Source organism: Mus caroli, unplaced genomic scaffold (assembly GCF_978045245.1).
Source record: "Mus caroli unplaced genomic scaffold, Mus_caroli_1 scaffold_8, whole genome shotgun sequence".
NCBI classification, from domain to species: domain Eukaryota; kingdom Metazoa; phylum Chordata; class Mammalia; order Rodentia; family Muridae; genus Mus; species Mus caroli.
The window spans coordinates 23,948,146-23,964,375 of NW_028227263.1; the positions used below are offsets into that span (position 1 = coordinate 23,948,146).

The 16,230-nt window shown below is 52.1% G+C and overlaps 2 protein-coding genes across 4 annotated transcripts in view; one reads left to right on the plus strand and one right to left on the minus strand.

Annotated features, from left to right (window-relative positions):
• Cog7 (component of oligomeric golgi complex 7) overlaps nucleotides 1-5,032 on the plus strand; it is a 60,416-nt gene extending 55,384 nt beyond the window's left edge. For both annotated transcript variants that reach the window (XM_029479879.2, XM_021166756.3), the window contains 2 exons: nucleotides 2,344-2,487; nucleotides 4,486-5,032. In XM_029479879.2, the coding sequence (XP_029335739.1) occupies nucleotides 2,344-2,487; nucleotides 4,486-4,652 (311 nt within the window). In that variant the 3' untranslated portion in view covers nucleotides 4,653-5,032. The remainder of the gene's footprint in view (nucleotides 1-2,343; nucleotides 2,488-4,485) is intronic.
• Nucleotides 5,033-9,345: 4,313 nt separating this feature from the next.
• The window catches only part of Scnn1b (sodium channel epithelial 1 subunit beta), a 55,205-nt gene continuing 48,320 nt past the window's right edge, over nucleotides 9,346-16,230 (minus strand). For both annotated transcript variants that reach the window (XM_085841348.1, XM_085841349.1), the window contains exons 8-13: nucleotides 14,836-14,953; nucleotides 13,821-13,896; nucleotides 12,362-12,419; nucleotides 11,268-11,329; nucleotides 10,280-10,355; nucleotides 9,346-10,172 (exon numbers count right to left, since the gene is read on the minus strand). In XM_085841348.1, the coding sequence (XP_085697474.1) occupies nucleotides 9,792-10,172; nucleotides 10,280-10,355; nucleotides 11,268-11,329; nucleotides 12,362-12,419; nucleotides 13,821-13,896; nucleotides 14,836-14,953 (771 nt within the window). In that variant the 3' untranslated portion in view covers nucleotides 9,346-9,791. The remainder of the gene's footprint in view (nucleotides 10,173-10,279; nucleotides 10,356-11,267; nucleotides 11,330-12,361; nucleotides 12,420-13,820; nucleotides 13,897-14,835; nucleotides 14,954-16,230) is intronic.

Below are 16,230 nucleotides of genomic sequence, written 5' to 3' on the forward strand. Positions count from 1 at the left end.
GGACTGGAATTAAGAAATCTGCCTGCCTCTGCCTCCTGAGTGCTGGCATTAAAAGCATATGCTACTGTGCCTGGCTTTCATTTCAAGAAAAATTTTAAAAGAATTATTTATTTATTTTATGTATGTGAGTATACTGTAGCTGTCTTCAGACATACCAGAAGAGGGCATCAGATCCCATTATAGATGGTTGTGAGCCACCATGTGGTTGCTGGGAATTGAACTCAGGACCCCTGGAAGAGCAGTCAGTGCTTTTAACTGCTGAGCCATCTCTCCAGCCCCATTTCTAGAATTTTAACGTTGCAGATTTAAGGAACAAGATGGTATTGACCTGATGATGTATGCTTATTGTCTCAGGATTCAAGAAGCAGGAGGATCACAAGTTCAAGATTGTTTGGGTTGCATATCAAGTTCCAAGATTAGATCTGTCTCAAAAACCAAATCAGTATCTGCTGAGCTGCTTCCAAACAGAACAAAATCCACAGAACAGCCATTAGGAACTTTTTGCCTTGGCTAATCAACTATGCTCTTTTTATTTTTTGTTGGGACTTTGAAAACGGTTCTTGCTGTCCTAGAACCTAGGAACCTCGTGCCCAACACTCTACTAAGTGTTGGGATTGTAATTGTAGCACCACACCCCTCAATAAAAGTGTTTTTACTGAATAGTAAATACATTGGAGACTCAAAAACTTTTGCAGGGTTACCAAGATGACACAGCAGACAGCAGTGCTTGCTCTCAGGCTCAGCTCGGTGCCTGAATCCCACAAAGTGGAAGAGGAGAACTGACTCCCAAGAGCCCATTGCATAGACACCGTGCATGCATGCATCTGCACATGCATAATAAACAGTAAAATGAAAAGTGTATAGAAAACAAACACCTTTATAAGTGCTTTGCAGATAAGGAAATGGAACTTTATGTAAGCTGAAGTATCTTAGGTATCTCTGTCTCCATCACATACGTGGAGGCCAGTGTGGGCTACATCATTAACCCTTTCTCAAAATCAACAGGAAGCAGTCAAAGCCATTTCCCACCCATGCATAATGGCTGCCAGCCTGCTAGGGACTGCTCTGTCTCACCTGCAGCCACACACAGCCTTTAACTCAAGTACAGTCCTATAGGTGCTTTGTCATTTTCAGTTGTTTTTTTTTTTAAGATTTATTTTTATTTATTTTATGTATGTGAGTACACTACACTGTTGCTCTCTTTAGACACACCAGAAGAGGGCATTGGATCCCATTACAGATGGTTGTGAGCCACCATGTGGTTGCTGGGAATTGAACTGAGAACCTCTGGAAGAGCAGTCAGTACGCTTAACTGCTGAGCCATCTCTCCAGCCCTGAACACATTTTTTCAATTTATTTATTTTATTTTGTGTATATGGGTGTTTTGCCTGACAACCATATGTGTGTTGGTTCTCAGCGAGAGCAACACATGCTCTTATCTGCTGAGCTGTCTTCCCAGTCCTCTCCTGAACACTAACTTTAAAAACAGTTTTGTGCTTCCCATCAGGGCGCTCTTCCTCCTGTGTGTTTGTCTCCATGTAGCCTGAGCTGACTGACTGGATTCTGTTGTGGCGTAAATCTCTGGCTCTGCTGTGCTTGTGAGCCTCTTCCTTCCTGGCTGGAATGCACTGAGGGTAGCCTGGGCTACTCAGACCCTGCAGGGACTTGGTAGATCCAGACTCGTCTCATTTCCAAGAAACTGTCCCCTCATCCTCAGGCTGTGCCACACTTTGGCCTCCTCATCTCGCTGGCACAGCTTTCTCCTGAGACACCAGCCACAGTGTCTTCCTCCTACATCCTGTGTGCATAGAGTTTTAGGAGCCCCTGTGTGTAACTGTGGCTCCCATGGCATCTCCGTGAAGGCAGGGCTCCTGTTACCCTCTGTACAGATGGTAGGTGGGCTCAGAGAGGCTGGGGGCCCTAGACTCCCTAGAGGTGGTGGTGTTTTAAGTCCCAGTCTTGGTTCCAGCATAAGGCAGATGTCTTACGTGTCTCCTCTTGGCTCCCTTAGTGCTCACCTCTGTCTTCACTTCGAGACTCTCATCTCTCTAGGGTCCCCTCTGCCTGCAGAAGTCCTGGCCTCTGTGGCTCAACTTGGTCCCCAGACTTATGGGGACTTGGTTAGCTGCACCAGACTGACTCCTGTTCTGATCTCTCCTTGTCTTTGGTTAGTACCAGAGGACCCATAGGTTCCTTGTTCAGTTTCCCATGCCTGTTTCCCACTGAGCCCGTTAGTTCCCTGGACATTAGGGTATGTAGCATTTCCTGGGAGTCAGGACTTCCCGAGAGGTGACTTTTCCTGGGCAGATTTTGTATTTCTCTGAAACCTTCTTTCCCCTTCAGGGGATGAACTTCCCGAGTTGGACAACATGGCTGACAATTGGCTGGGCTCCATTGCCAGAGCCACTATGCAGACCTATTGTGATGTGATCCTCCAGATCCCGGAGGTGACCCCGCATTCCACCAAGCAACTGGCCACAGACATCGGTGAGTGCCCATGGGCCAGGCAGGAGGAGAGAAGCAGTGGCAAGCTTGCCTTCCCTGTTGATCTATCTCCAGGAATGTTATCCCAAAGCTCCTTCTAACTTTAATTCTGGAGGTGGCGGGCTGAAGCTGGGTAGAGGGATTCTGGAAGGCCATGGAGGTGGAGAACCATTATGGGGCGTCTGTGAGATACATGGGAAATAGCAAGGCAGTTGGCCCTGCTTATTGACATAGTAATTACTAACCTAACTAACGTTTATGGAGTGCTTACTGCATACCAGGCATGTCAGGCACTGAAGCAAGCACACATCCATTATGTTACACAATCCTGTAGGTTAGGTGAGGTTATGTGACAAGGCCACATGCTAGGTTCCTCTATGGTCCCCATCCTGCCCCAGGTCAGAGGGCATGGCTTCCCCACTTGGTTTGGAGAGAGGGTGGAGGAGCCTTAACAATCAGCTCCCCAGGGACTCATCCCAGCTGTGACCTGGGTGACTGTGGGACTGAGCCAGGTCTCACTTCTGTTTGTTTTGCTGATGAAGAATTAGAAGCAAGGTTTAGCCTTTGGGGTTCCAGAGTGGTTAGTGATGAGGCCAGCCTACAGTCCACCTTTCAGTGCCTTTCTAGGCTTAGGCATTCAGAGATGGATAAGGAAGTTCAGATGTCCTTTAGTATGCCCGGCTGGTACAGGTAAGAGCATGGAGGAGGCACAGGGAGCCGGGTAGTGGAGGGTGGGTGCGTTCAGGTCCACGTCATTCATCTTCTCCCCTCCCTATTTACTCTACATTGCTTAAGCACCTACTATGTGCCAGCTGTAGTGCTAGGGAATGGTACACAGTAGGGACTAGAGTATGTCTTCACCTACTGAGCATAAAAAAGTGAGGTTAAGGACTGGGAAGGATGCTGAACAGTGAGGCCTGTGGCAAGGAATGGGAGACATTCAAGACAAGCACCCACATAAGAACATACTGCTGGCCAAACATGGCAGACGAGGGCCTCCTGGTTTTACCCCTGATCTGGGCCCAAGGAAAGCCTGGCCTGACCTGGCACTCAAGACCAGACAAAGAAGAGGTGAACCCAGGTAGCGATCAGAAGGTCAGGAGGGCTGGGGGGCCTGGCTGGAGATGCGTCCACCAGGCCTTCTGAGCAGAAGGAGGAGGAAGGAGATATGACTTGCCCGTGCAGTGACCCCTCCAGTACAACACACACTTTTGAGGCCTCCTTCCCTGCTGCCTGGTGGGTCCTGTCTGTCTGCATGGGCAGGGTTGGTAAAGGGTGGCACTCCAGGCTGCAGTACTGTCAGTGATTAGAACTCAGGGCGGTGTTTTTGAATGATCTCTCTCTCTCTCTCTCTCTCTCTCTCTCTCTCTCTCTCTCTCTCTTTTTCTCTCCCCCCCCCCCCCCCCCCAGGGTCTCACTGTATAACCCTGGCTGGCCTAAAACTCACTGTGTAGGCAGGTTGTCCTTGAACTCACAGAGCCCCACCTACCTCTGCCTTTTGAGTGCTAAAGGTGCATACTACCTTGCTCAGCTAGATCTCTCTTCACTGTCATGTTAAATTTGGTTTAGGCTTGGGCTGTTAAACCTGCATGAACTAGTTATCAGGGGTGAGCTTGGGAGCGGAGCCTGCATGATACAAGGCCAGGGACGCCAGCCTTGTGTTCAGGGTGAGGTTCCCAGGGAAGACGTGGTTGTTCAGGAAGCCCATCTCTTCCAGGCCCTTTGCTTCTCCACATGCTGGGGAGCATACAGGGGGTGGGGGACAGCAACCTTTACACTGGTGTTTGAGGGATAGGAGAGAGGAAGGGGGCAATGCTGAATGGTTCTTCAATAAATTACAATCCAGGGCTTGGGTCATATGGACAGTTCAGTTTAAACTTGTTGGAGAAGGGCTCCACAGTACCCAGTGAAGGTCTGCCAGCAAGGGAGCACCCAGCATTTGGGAAGGCCTTGGGGTCCCCATGCACTATGCTGCTGAACCTGTCCCCTCCTCACCCACAGACTATCTGATCAATGTGATGGACGCACTGGGCCTGCAGCCATCACGAACCCTCCAGAACATTGCGGCGCTCTTGAAGGCCAAGCCCGAGGAATATAGACAGGTCAGCAAAGGCCTGCCACGCCGCCTCGCAACCACCGTGGCCACCATGCGTGGTGTGAATTATTGACCAATTGTGAGAAGAGTGCCCAGGACAGGGTACAGGACTGGTGACTCTCAGAACGGATTCATTCTCAGTGGTGGGGCAGTGTGTGTGTGTGTGTGTGTGTGTGTGTGTGTGTGTGTGTGAACTGGCAGTTAGGCATGGTGGTGTGTGTACATAAGCCAAGCATGGTGGTATATTGGTACATGTCTCTAATCCCTTGGGAGGTAGGGGCAGGAGGATTACTGTGAGTTTGATGTAATTCTGAACTAGAGACTCAGTATCTACAACAAGAAGGCTATAAATGAGAAGTAATGTATTATTTATCAGAGAGAATTTTTCAGATGATTTGTAAAAATAACCTTATCTTAAAAATGGGCTTAATAAACACTGTGAAGTGGGTCAAAGGGTGTTTCCTCCTTTTCTGTAATATCTGAGCACTCACACACTGAGCAGGGCCTGAGAACACTGAGGTGGGTAGGGTCATGAAGGAGGCTGGGGCTTCACCAGTGCAGATGGAACAGAGGAGGGTGAACTAGTGAGCAGGTAGATCAGAGGCGGGGTGAAGGTCTACAGCAAGGAGCAAAAGGGGAGCCCCTGGAGAGAAGCACAGAGGCCGCATTCAGCCAGGGTGGCTGGAGAAGAAGCAGCAGGCATTTGGGTTAGAGAGGAACGGAGCCAAATTGTGTAGGATCTTACAGCTGTGCTGGGAACTTTGACTTCACTTTGCCCTTTTGTTTATTTTAGTGTACAGGATGTTGCAAATCTCATCTCCTCCTTTTTGGTCTATTGCATCTGTACTTGTCAAGGCTGTGTTTGGCTTATAAGTAACAGAAAATAACATTGCCTGAATGACTTGAGCTGAGAGGAATGAATTTTTCAATAATGAGAAGTCAGAGGGTGGGAACTCCAGGAGCTGACTTAGGGCCTGAACAGAGGAGGGACCTTTGCCAGTGCCCATGGCAGGTGACCCTGGCAGTATGACTGTTATACCTATGTTCAGGAGGAAACCACGGGACAGGTTGGAGAGACATGGCTCTCTGTTCTACCAGGCAGTCAGCAGCGCTCCACCAGCCCCTGCTGACTTCTAGGCCACATTGGCCACTTCTTGGTCACAGGGTATGTCCCCAGCTGCAAGGAATGCTGGGAAAGTATAGGGGGTGGGGACAGAACCTGTTTTAGTATTTCTCAGATTAGTCCTTTTAACATTTTGAGTCAAATAACTTTGTTGGGAAACTGTTCTTTACGTGAGCCTGACCTCTATTCACTAACTACCAGGAGCACAGCTTTAGGGGATGTTGGTACTATTTTTTTTTTTTTTTTGCACTATTTTACTGGGTTCTTATATCTCTCCCTCCCTTCCACCCCCATCCCTTCCAATCCCCCAGCACTAGGTAGGAGAGAAAGAAGATTTGATGGAAAAGAGGTATAGACCTCTTTAGACTACACCCTGCTCATTAGGTGTGTCAATCTTTGTAGTCAGAATATCACCAAACAAGCCAGCAATAGCAAATGCAGCAGCAGGGTCCAGCAGCAGGCAGAGCAGCAGCCGCCCATGCCCTCTAGGAGTCTCCCATTTATACCTTTACCAGAGTCCCCAGAATTCAACTATCTGCAAATGGCAAAAATCACGCTCCTGCCAGTGCACGAGGCAAATCATAATCACCTGCTGTGAAGCAGCCTCTTATCCCACACCTGGGATTCAAACAAAGACATATTCACATAACAGAACTGTGTTGTTAAAGAAACCAAAATTCTTACTACAAGGGGACAATCAAAACTGTTTTCAGGGGTTCCCAAAAGGGCAGATCTGATAGGGGACACACACTGGTTAGAGCAACCAGGATCTATACTCTGGACTGAGCCAGTGGCTACCCTGAACATAGTTGGTTCTTTATTATTGTATGCCACTGGGAATCTAATCACAGCCTCACTCTCCCTGAGCTATGTCCTAGCCCTTTTTATTTTAGTTTGAGGGGGTATCTTACAAAGTTTCCTAGGCCAATCCAAACTTGTTTTGTAACCCAGACAAACCTTGAACTCATGACTCTCCCTCCTCTGCCCCTCAGCGAGCTGGCCCGCACTATCGGGTCTGACTTCCTTTCACTCTGTAGCCAATTCTAGCCTCAAACTCACCATCTTCCAGCCTCAGCCTCCCACGTGCTGGGTTCGGGCATACACAACTATGTCTGGCTACAGCCGTCTTGTTTCTTGGCAAGGAAGGTGGGAACAGCAACAGTGCCTCTGAGAGGGCTGCTGTCAAAATTAAGCTTATCCAAGACCCCAAGTGTGCAGCCTTACTGCTTGCTGGGATCTCTCATAGAAGCCCACCACAGCCTTGGCGGGCACAGGTTATTATCTCTAATCAAGAGGTTTGGGGACTTTCCAGGCCTGTCAACTGCCTTGTGGCAAGTTGGAGTTGAGAGTGAGTCTGGTGACTATAGTATCTACACTCCTAACCCAGAGCCAGGCTGCCTTCTTTGTACACCGTGTGGGAGGTGCATGACCTAGGTGACACATGCTCACAGTGTAGGGACACTTAATCCCAGTGGGTCAGCCTGCTTGTGCCAGTGCCACCCTTTATAGAGGTGCACCACACCCACGAGGCCACCAAGGCTAGAATCTCACTGGGACTATCCTGATACCTTGGGAACTAGTTTGGCTGGCATGGACAGCAGTGTCAGCTTTGACCTTGCCCTAAGAGAAGTACTTTGGTTTCTCAATGGTTGATCACAGACTGTCCCTGGCAGGGGTTAAACCTGAAAGAAGTGAGACCTGGAAGGTCACAAGAACTGCAGTCACTTGTAGTGATGGTGTCCATGAGACGGAATGGACTTTTGAAAGACAGCCCGGGCTAGAGTCAAGACTTTGGGAGAGTCTCTCCCTCTCTGAGAGACAATGGGGACAAGGACATGTGCCAAGTTCATGTTCATTGTTCGTTCATAGTCTCTAGCATGCTAACCTAGCTTCCCTTGTGGAGATGAAGCAGAAATCATGGATTGTCTTGGGTGATTTGAGTGTGACTAACCTGTTCCCAGTGCTAAAAAGGCTCATAGGGTCCCTGGTAGGAATGGCACAGTACTCTTCTAGACCACGGGTGGCTGGGCTTGCCAGGTCTGAGCTACCTTAATGATGGGACCGTTGATACCATCATCCTGGAACCCTCACTGTCCCCAGAGAGTGAGGACAGCAAACCAGTTCTGATGTGGTTCCTGCTGCACGCCTTCAGATGGCTCCCAAGTGTCTGTGAGCAGAATCTTCGCTGGAGTCAGTGGGTTCCCTCCCTCCTTGGATTCTCCCAGGACAGCTAGTTGGTGTTTTCCATGAACATGTGTACACCCCAACACACACACACACACACACACACACACATTAAAGTGATAAAGTGCTCAGCCTAGTGTCCCCCATAGAGCCTCTAGCGTGACCCAGGTGGGACTGCCTTTCCCCACAGGTATGGCAAAAGGCCTTTAATGGCAAGGAGCCCAGCTGATCTCCGCCCACCAGGCTAGACCATCAGACAGCGTGGGTCAGCCGCTGGCTCCTGGCAGCAGCACCTTGCCTTCTCTAGGGGACGTCACCAGAGTTGCCATATGTGACAGAAAAGGGTCCAGGCCATTTGTGGTTTCTACTGTTCCCCAACCCATAACAGTGTGATGCCCAAGATTTCAACCTATGGCCTGAAAGGGAAACGGAGGTGGGAACAGCAGGGGACCTCAGAACAGACTCTCCGAAGCAGGCTTCAGTGAGACAGCTCGTTTAATTTGGGGGTCAAAGATGATTTAAACCTTTGGGGAAGTGGATAGGGATCTCTGGGGAGAGGGAGGCTCCTTGGCGTTGGCCGGTCGGGGCTGGGGATGCCTCGTTTGCCTATGGAGGAAGTCCAGGTGCTGCTGCTGGAAGGGACCTTATAAGGGGGAGGAAGTGTAAAGATGCAGGGGAAGGACTACCTGCTAGAACATGCAGGCCCCAGTCGGGAGGGAGTGGTGCAGCCTACCACTCTTGAGGAAATATTTCCAGGGCCGGACACAACTTGACCCCACTTCTGTTCTGAGCCGGGTCCACAGTTCCCTGGACCCACAACCATTCACTTAAGTTTGAATGTGAGAGAAACAAATGACTTATATCCCAACTATTGCCTGGGTGAAATTATACTACAAAACTAATTTGTTGTCTTCCCTGAAGTTGGTTTAACTAAGTGACCTGAGTTTTGTCTGACAACCCTAGGCACTAGTCCACACTCCCCTCAGACTCTGATTTGCTGGATGCTGTGGTGGCTTCAGGTCTGGGCAGATAGAATTGTGTCTGCCAATCTGAGTAACTTACCCAGTTTAATCCAGTTTATCACTGACCATGCTGATTGGCTCAGAGATAGGCACATGACCCAGTCAGGGACCAATGCGTGTTAGCCTGGAGCAGGCCTTAAGAGGCCCCGAGAAGCAGGGAGTTAATTATTCAGAGTGCTTGAGAACATTTATTTGTTTTGTGGGGTTTTTGTTTGTGCTGTTTGGTTTTCTGAGACAATCTCACTGTATAGTCCAAGCTGGTCTTGAACTTGGATCTTCCAGGCTGGGATTACAGGTATCTGCCCTCCATCCCCATGCCTGGTTTTACTGAAGTCAGTTTAGGTCCTTGGGCCAACGCTGTGAGGACAACATGGAAGGGGGCTAGTCTAGGATTTCTGACCTGCTTGAACGCACTTGGGATAAAGAACAAACCTCCATTGAGTGTTTTCTCTCTTTATTTTCTAACAAAGCATGTGTTCCCCTGTCAAGCCTTCTTACCTGATCTCCCTATGATCTGCACCTCCCCGCCCCCAAGTCTGTTAACCGAGGTCAGCCGATGGCAACTAGGGCAAGGATTATGGGAGTCTGAGGTGGTAACAGACAGGAAAGTGGCCTATCACCAGGAGAGGGACTCTAGCCATCTCTGGACCCCGTGTGCTAGGTCAACAGAGAGCAAATACTGGGTAGGGTAGGCAAGAGCCAGAAAAGGATACAAGTTCCGTATTCTGGAGCCAGCATCTGACCCTACGAACCCTGCAGCCTGGAGCTGACCAGACATGGGCTCTGGCTCGGCTCTTTGGACAAGGCCTAATAAAACGAGGCACTGGCAATGGTTGTAACTCTTCAGTTTTGAGTTCACTAGTTGCTGGGTGGGGGTGGGGATCTAGATGGCCTCCACCTCACTGTCCGACTCCATGGTGTCCAGCGGCTGCAGCCTCAGGGAGTCATAGTTGGGGGGTGGAGTCCCCGGGATGGGCAGAGTCTGTTGGTCAGGGTAGACCTCCCCGTGGGGCCTGCAGCTGTTTGTGTCAGGCTGGAAGCCAAAGTTGGTGTGGGCCTCCACCAGCTCAGCCACAGTGGGCGGTGGGCCAGTGTAGGGTGCCTGTGGCCGCCTCCTGCGCAGGCCTTTGCAGGAGGCCACCAGCTTGATGATGGTGATCCAAATGAAGTCGATGATGATCTCCCCAAACTCAATGAGGCACAGCACCGAGCCCCCCATCCAGAAGCCAAACTGGCCCCCCAGGTTAGAGAGCAGCCACACAATCTGTAGGAAATGGGGAGATGAGGGCCCAGTCCTGCCCAGCACGGGGGCCCTGATCCCCACCTAGGGTCTCAGGGATCCATCCACACACTAGGCACACCCACACTTACATTGTTGGCCGGCGATTCCTCAATGGTACGGTAGTTGAACTCTTGGAAGTAGATATTGAGCTTGACAATACCCTTCCTGCAGGAGGCAGCAAGGCATGCTGGGACCACGGTCTGTCACATGCATGTATGCATGCGCCCAGTGGGAAGGGCACTCCATGGCACCCTGCTCACCTCCAGTCTGAGCTGTTCTCAGGAGTGGGGATGATTTAAACCAGGGCTGGAATTACAGCCCTTCCCACTTGCTCTGGTCCTCAGAGCCATAAAGGGCATCTGTGCTCAGCACTTGCCCTGTGGGTCTCTTCTTTATCCCCCATGTCTACCATTTTTCTAAAGGGCCTTCTGGCCTGAGGTAGTCCCAGAGGTCCCTCTGCAGCTGCTCTCTGTGCCTAGGGTAGCCCGGCCCACACACTACACACCCAAGAAGTGTGGTGGCTGGGAGACCTTTTTGCACCTCAGCTTGAGGTTCCTGGTGGTGCAGACCTTGCCTTTCCTGCGTAGGGCGTTTTGTGTGTGTGTGTGTGTGTTGAATGGATGGGGGAGAAGGTGGGTGGGTGGATGGGGAAGACAGCTCAGCATGTAAAGTGCTTGCCACCTGAGCCCGGTAGCCTGAGTCCATCTCAGGGCCCCACATAGAGGTGGAAGGAGAAAGCTGACTCCACAAAATTGTCTTCTGACCTTCACACTCACACCATGGCATGGGTGTGCATATATACATACATATATACATACCACACAAAATAATTGTTTTTTTTAAGAAGGGAAGACTGGGGTGACGGAATGGTGCAGACACATGGAAAAGGGGGCCCATCTGTTAGACACTGAGTCCTAGGCACCTTTCTTTCCCCTTTCCCCTCTCTTCCCCACTAGTCTTGCACTGGGTTTGAACAGCAAAAGCAATTTGGGGAGCCGTTCCCTGTGCAAACCCTGCCCAGGGCACTGCTTCCTCCCTTTTCTGCCTTCCCCAGCCCTGGCCACACTCCAGCCTCACCTGCTCAGGGTGATATTCGAGCTCTGGTCCCTCTCCTGAGACAGGACATGTAAGATCCAATCCTAGAACCCAAGAAGGCAGCTGGAAGAATGGGACATGTGCAGGCGTGCCCATGTGTGTGGACACACACACACACATGCACACACACACACACACACACATACACACACACACACACACACACACACACACGACATAGCCCCTGCAGTCCTGGAGTACTGGGCCAGGGCAGAAAGCAGCCTTCACCTTGCAGAAGTCTGAGCCTTGAGTTGAGAGCATAGGGTATTCACAGCAAGCCCTGCTGTGGTCAGAGGGAGGAGGGGCCCAGCTCTCCAGCTGTCTGTCTGTCCCCAGGCAGGTATTGTCTCAGGTTCAGTCCCTTCTCTGGTTAGAGCACTTGCTGTTCGTTCTTCCCAGATTCCTTTCCTGCCTGGCCTGGGCCAGCTCTGCCTCTGGCTAGGGCTCCTTAGAGAGGCCTTCCCTGAGCGGCTTTCTGAAGTGCTTTCTTTCTTTCTTTCTTTCTTTCTTTCTTTCTTTCTTTCTTTCTTTCTTTCTTTCTTTCTTTCTTTCTTTCTTTCTTTCTTTCTTTCTTTCTTTCTTTCTATTATATGTACGTACACTGTAGCTGTCTTCAGACACACCAGAAGAGGGCATCAGATCTCATTACAGGTGGTTATGAGCCACCATGTGGTTGCTGGGATTTGAACTTAGGACCTTTGGAAGAGCAGTCAGGTGCTCTTACCTACTGAGCCATCTCACCAGCCCCCTGAAGTGCTTTCCCTTGCTCTTTGCACACATTGTTTCTGTCCCTCACTGCCTGGACTCTGAAATGACCTTATTTCCATGCATCTGTTGTCAGGTCTCATGGACTGGGCTGTGGACTTGGTAAAGGGAAGACTATGCCTGTCCATGGCATGGTGCCTGGAAGACCATTGGTGGAGTGGAAAGAAGGGAGGGAGGGAAAGATGGAAATGGATGAAGGGGATAGGGAAAGAAAGATGGAGGGGAGAGAGAGAAAAGACCACCTTTAAAGTCCCAGACTAGTTCTCAACCCAAAGATAGGAGAACAGGAGCTAGGCCTTCTAACATCTCACCTCAGAGGCCTCAGATGGCCAGTCAGCCATGGAGATGGTCATCTTATACTGGGTGTCACTGGAAAAGAAGCCAGCCCTTTTGCTGTCCCATAGTCCAGTGTTCTCTCACCAGCACCCGCAGGCCCCCATCACCCCGTGTCCCCATCACCAGCACCCGCAGGCCCCCATCACCTGTGTTCCCATCACCAGCACCCGCAGGCCCCCATCACCCCGTGTCCCCCACACCAGCACCCACAGGCCCTCATCACCCCGTGTCCCCATCACCAGCACCCGCAGGCCCCCATCACCTGTGCCCCCCACACCAGCACCCGCAGGCCCCCATCACCTGTGCCCCCCTCACCAGCACCTGCAGGCCCCCATTGCCCTGTGCCCCCATCACCAGCACCCACAGGCCCTCATCACCCCGTGTCCCCATCACCAGCACCCACAGGCCCTCATCACCCCGTGTCCCCATCACCAGCACCCGCAGGCCCCCATCACCTGTGCCCCCCTCACCAGCACCCACAGGCCCTCATCACCCCGTGTCCCCCACACCAGCACCTGCAGGCCCCCATCACCCTGTGTCCCCCACACCAGCACCCGCAGGCCCCCATCACCTGTGCCCCCATCACCAGCACCTGCAGGCCCCCATTGCCCTGTGCCCCCATCACCAGCACCCACAGGCCCTCATCACCCCGTGTTCCCATCACCAGCACCCACAGGCCCTCATCACCCCGTGTCCCCATCACCAGCACCCGCAGGCCCCCATCACCTGTGCCCCCCTCACCAGCACCCACAGGCCTCCATCACCCTGTGTCCCCATCACCAGCACCCACAGGCCCCCATCACCCTGTGTCCCCATCACCAGCACCCACAGGCCCTCATCACCCCGTGTCCCCCACACCAGCACCCGCAGGCCCCCATCACCTGTGCCCCCCACACCAGCACCTGCAGGCCCCCATCACCTGTGCCCCCCTCACCAGCACCCACAGACCCCCATCACCCCGTGTCCCCCACACCAGCACCTGCAGGCCCCCATCACCCTGTGCCCCCCACACCAGCACCTGCAGGCCCCCATCACCCTGTGTCCCCATCACCAGCACCCACAGGCCCCCATCACCCTGTGTCCCCATCACCAGCACCCACAGGCCCTCATCACCCCGTGTCCCCCTCACCAGCACCCACAGGCCCTCATCACCCCGTGTCCCCATCACCAGCACCCGCAGGCCCTCATCACCCTGTGTCCCCATCACCAGCACCCGCAGGCCCCCATCACCCTGTGTCCCCATCACCAGCACCCACAGGCCCTCATCACCCCGTGTCCCCCTCACCAGCACCCACAGGCCCTCATCACCCCGTGTCCCCATCACCAGCACCCGCAGGCCCTCATCACCCTGTGTCCCCATCACCAGCACCCACAGGCCCCCATCACCCTGTGTCCCCATCACCAGCACTCACAGTCCCCCTGGGACACACTCACTTGCAGGATTCCTTGCACATGCTGAGGCAGGTCTCTCTCTGGGTCACACTCATCTGCAGGTTTAGATAGCAATAGGCTTCATGGGAGAGAGAGGGGTGGTCAGGAGCCAGGAGGCTGTTTCTCGGGGGGTGGGGGTTGTCTTTCCTCCCCCAGGAGCTTCTGCTCTCCTCCTAGGTCACCCAAGGGATACTCAATCTAAGTCCCTTGTTACTAAAATCATTGCTTCGTATCCCTCCCCTCCTCCTGGCTGTCTTGCCCCAGTCCAGCACTGGGTGCTATCCCTAAACATCCTAGATACAGCTCAGTAGGTGAGAGTGTCTTCTCCTTTTCCCTCCTCATCCTGTCCCAGAAGATGGCTTCTAGCATCATGTACAGAAGGATAAGTGACAAAACCCAACCAACCAAATGTATGTTTTCCTCACTTGTATATTGTATTGGTGGTAGGACCTACTAAGTGCATCTCTAGACTGATCCCATTCCCCCAGGACCCTCAATCTCAGACTCCATCTCTATGGAAACCCATTGCAAATTTTTCCTGTGATGAAGCCACCATCACAATGACAACTTCTTCAGTGTTCCCTTCCAGCCTGGTTCCTATCATGCATGGATGCACACGCCGAGGATGGAGTCATGGTTTTGTGTGCCTTGCGCACATGCAAACACTGGAAACAAGGTGCCTGCTCATGAGCACACACAGGTACTGCAGTCGCACAGTGTTCTGTGCACGGAGACACAGCCATGCCTTTCCTGGGTGCGTCTGAAGAGACACACTGCACACTCTCCAGCAGCCCCATTCTCTGCTCATGTGTGGACAGGGATGTACATGACACACATGTGTGGAGGCACAGGCCATCCCCACAGCTATGTGTCTCAAGCTTGTACTTCATGGAATGAAGATGAGGAGAGGGAAGGTTCTTTGAGAAGGGAGCCCAAGGGAGGGCTTGTGGGCTGGGGAGAGGCTCCCTTGTCTAGGGGCTTTCCCTCACTGTTGTCTGTCTTCCTGTGCTGTACTCACCCCAGTCTGGGAAGTCCCTGTTGTTGCAGTATTTCTCCCCTTCAGGCAGTGGGTACAAGTAGTGGCCACAACTGCAGTTACGGATCATGTGGTCTTGGAAACAGGAATGAAGACAGGCCTGCGGATGCAGAACAGATCTCAGATATGGTGGGATGGTCCCACTCCAGTACCAGGAAGGAGGAGCCCAGAGAAGTTACAGCCGAGAAGGAGAGCTGGGGACTAGGAGGTGTGGCCTGCTGACAGCTGCAGCTACAGGCTCTGCTGGCAGACCACGGGTGTTCTCCCACATGGGACACCCCACGGCAGCTTCTTGGGACCTGAATAGGGACTCAGGCCAGGTCCCAGCAGCCTCAGTCTCTCCATCCAATGCTGGGTCCTGTAGATGGCATAGGAAGGGGTGGCCTGCCTCAAATGAGCAAGCCAACAGCTTATCCAGTGAGATATCAGCACTTTTCTGAGGTCTGTGCACGTGGAGACCTGGAGAGGTGGCAAGCAAGCTAGCTCAGATCTGCCTTCTTATGGCAGGGGTGTGGGGGTGGGGTGAGATACCCAAGGGAAGCAGAGGGGTGACCTTTAATGGATCAGAGTGGTAGGGAGATGGAGTAGAGGGGACATGAGTCCCCAGCCCTGAGAACTGGTTTGTAGTGAGAACACTTTCAGAGCCCCAATGTCTATGGTGTTCAGGTCATTCTGACCTGGTTCCAGCCCACTCACAGGCCAGCAATGTGTCCTGAAGCAAATGATTAACTTGTGAGCCTCAGTTTACTCATGGAGAAACAGGATACTAGTCACACCTTTCTTCCAAGGTTGGAGGACTCAGTACAGTGTCAGGTGCTCGGTAAGCAGTTATTATGCCCGCTCCTTCCCTCCTGCGCATGTCCCAAGTGTTGACTACAATGGCTCCAGCCTATGCCTGCTCCTCTTGCTTCTGCCCGCTCCCTTCTTCCTCCCCTGCCCCCTCTCCTCCAAACCAATACTTCAATCTGACTTCTTCTCCTCGAGGGACCACTGAGGTCCCTATTGGCAGGAGATGGGACTGGCCAGCCCATTCAGAGGTGTGGTCAGGAGACAGAGTCGGGGAATCAGAGGAGGTATCAAGTTAGAGTGGTTCTGGCTTGGGCGAGTGGTTCACACGATCTCAGTCTCTCATCTGGAGAACAGATGTCAAGCCTGTGCCTAAAGCACATTCATTTCGGGGACTGTGAAAGACAGTTTTCCTCCCTCCTACACAAGAGCCATGTGTCTAAAGTCGTGTGCACTCCCAGGGATGCCTTGAGGATATAACACATGTACATTGCTTGCTAACGTACATGGCCAACCTGCTGTAGGTAGCACACTCATAAATGCTGCTGCCGTTGGCATATTGCTATCACAGAGGAGAAACTAAAGAGATCA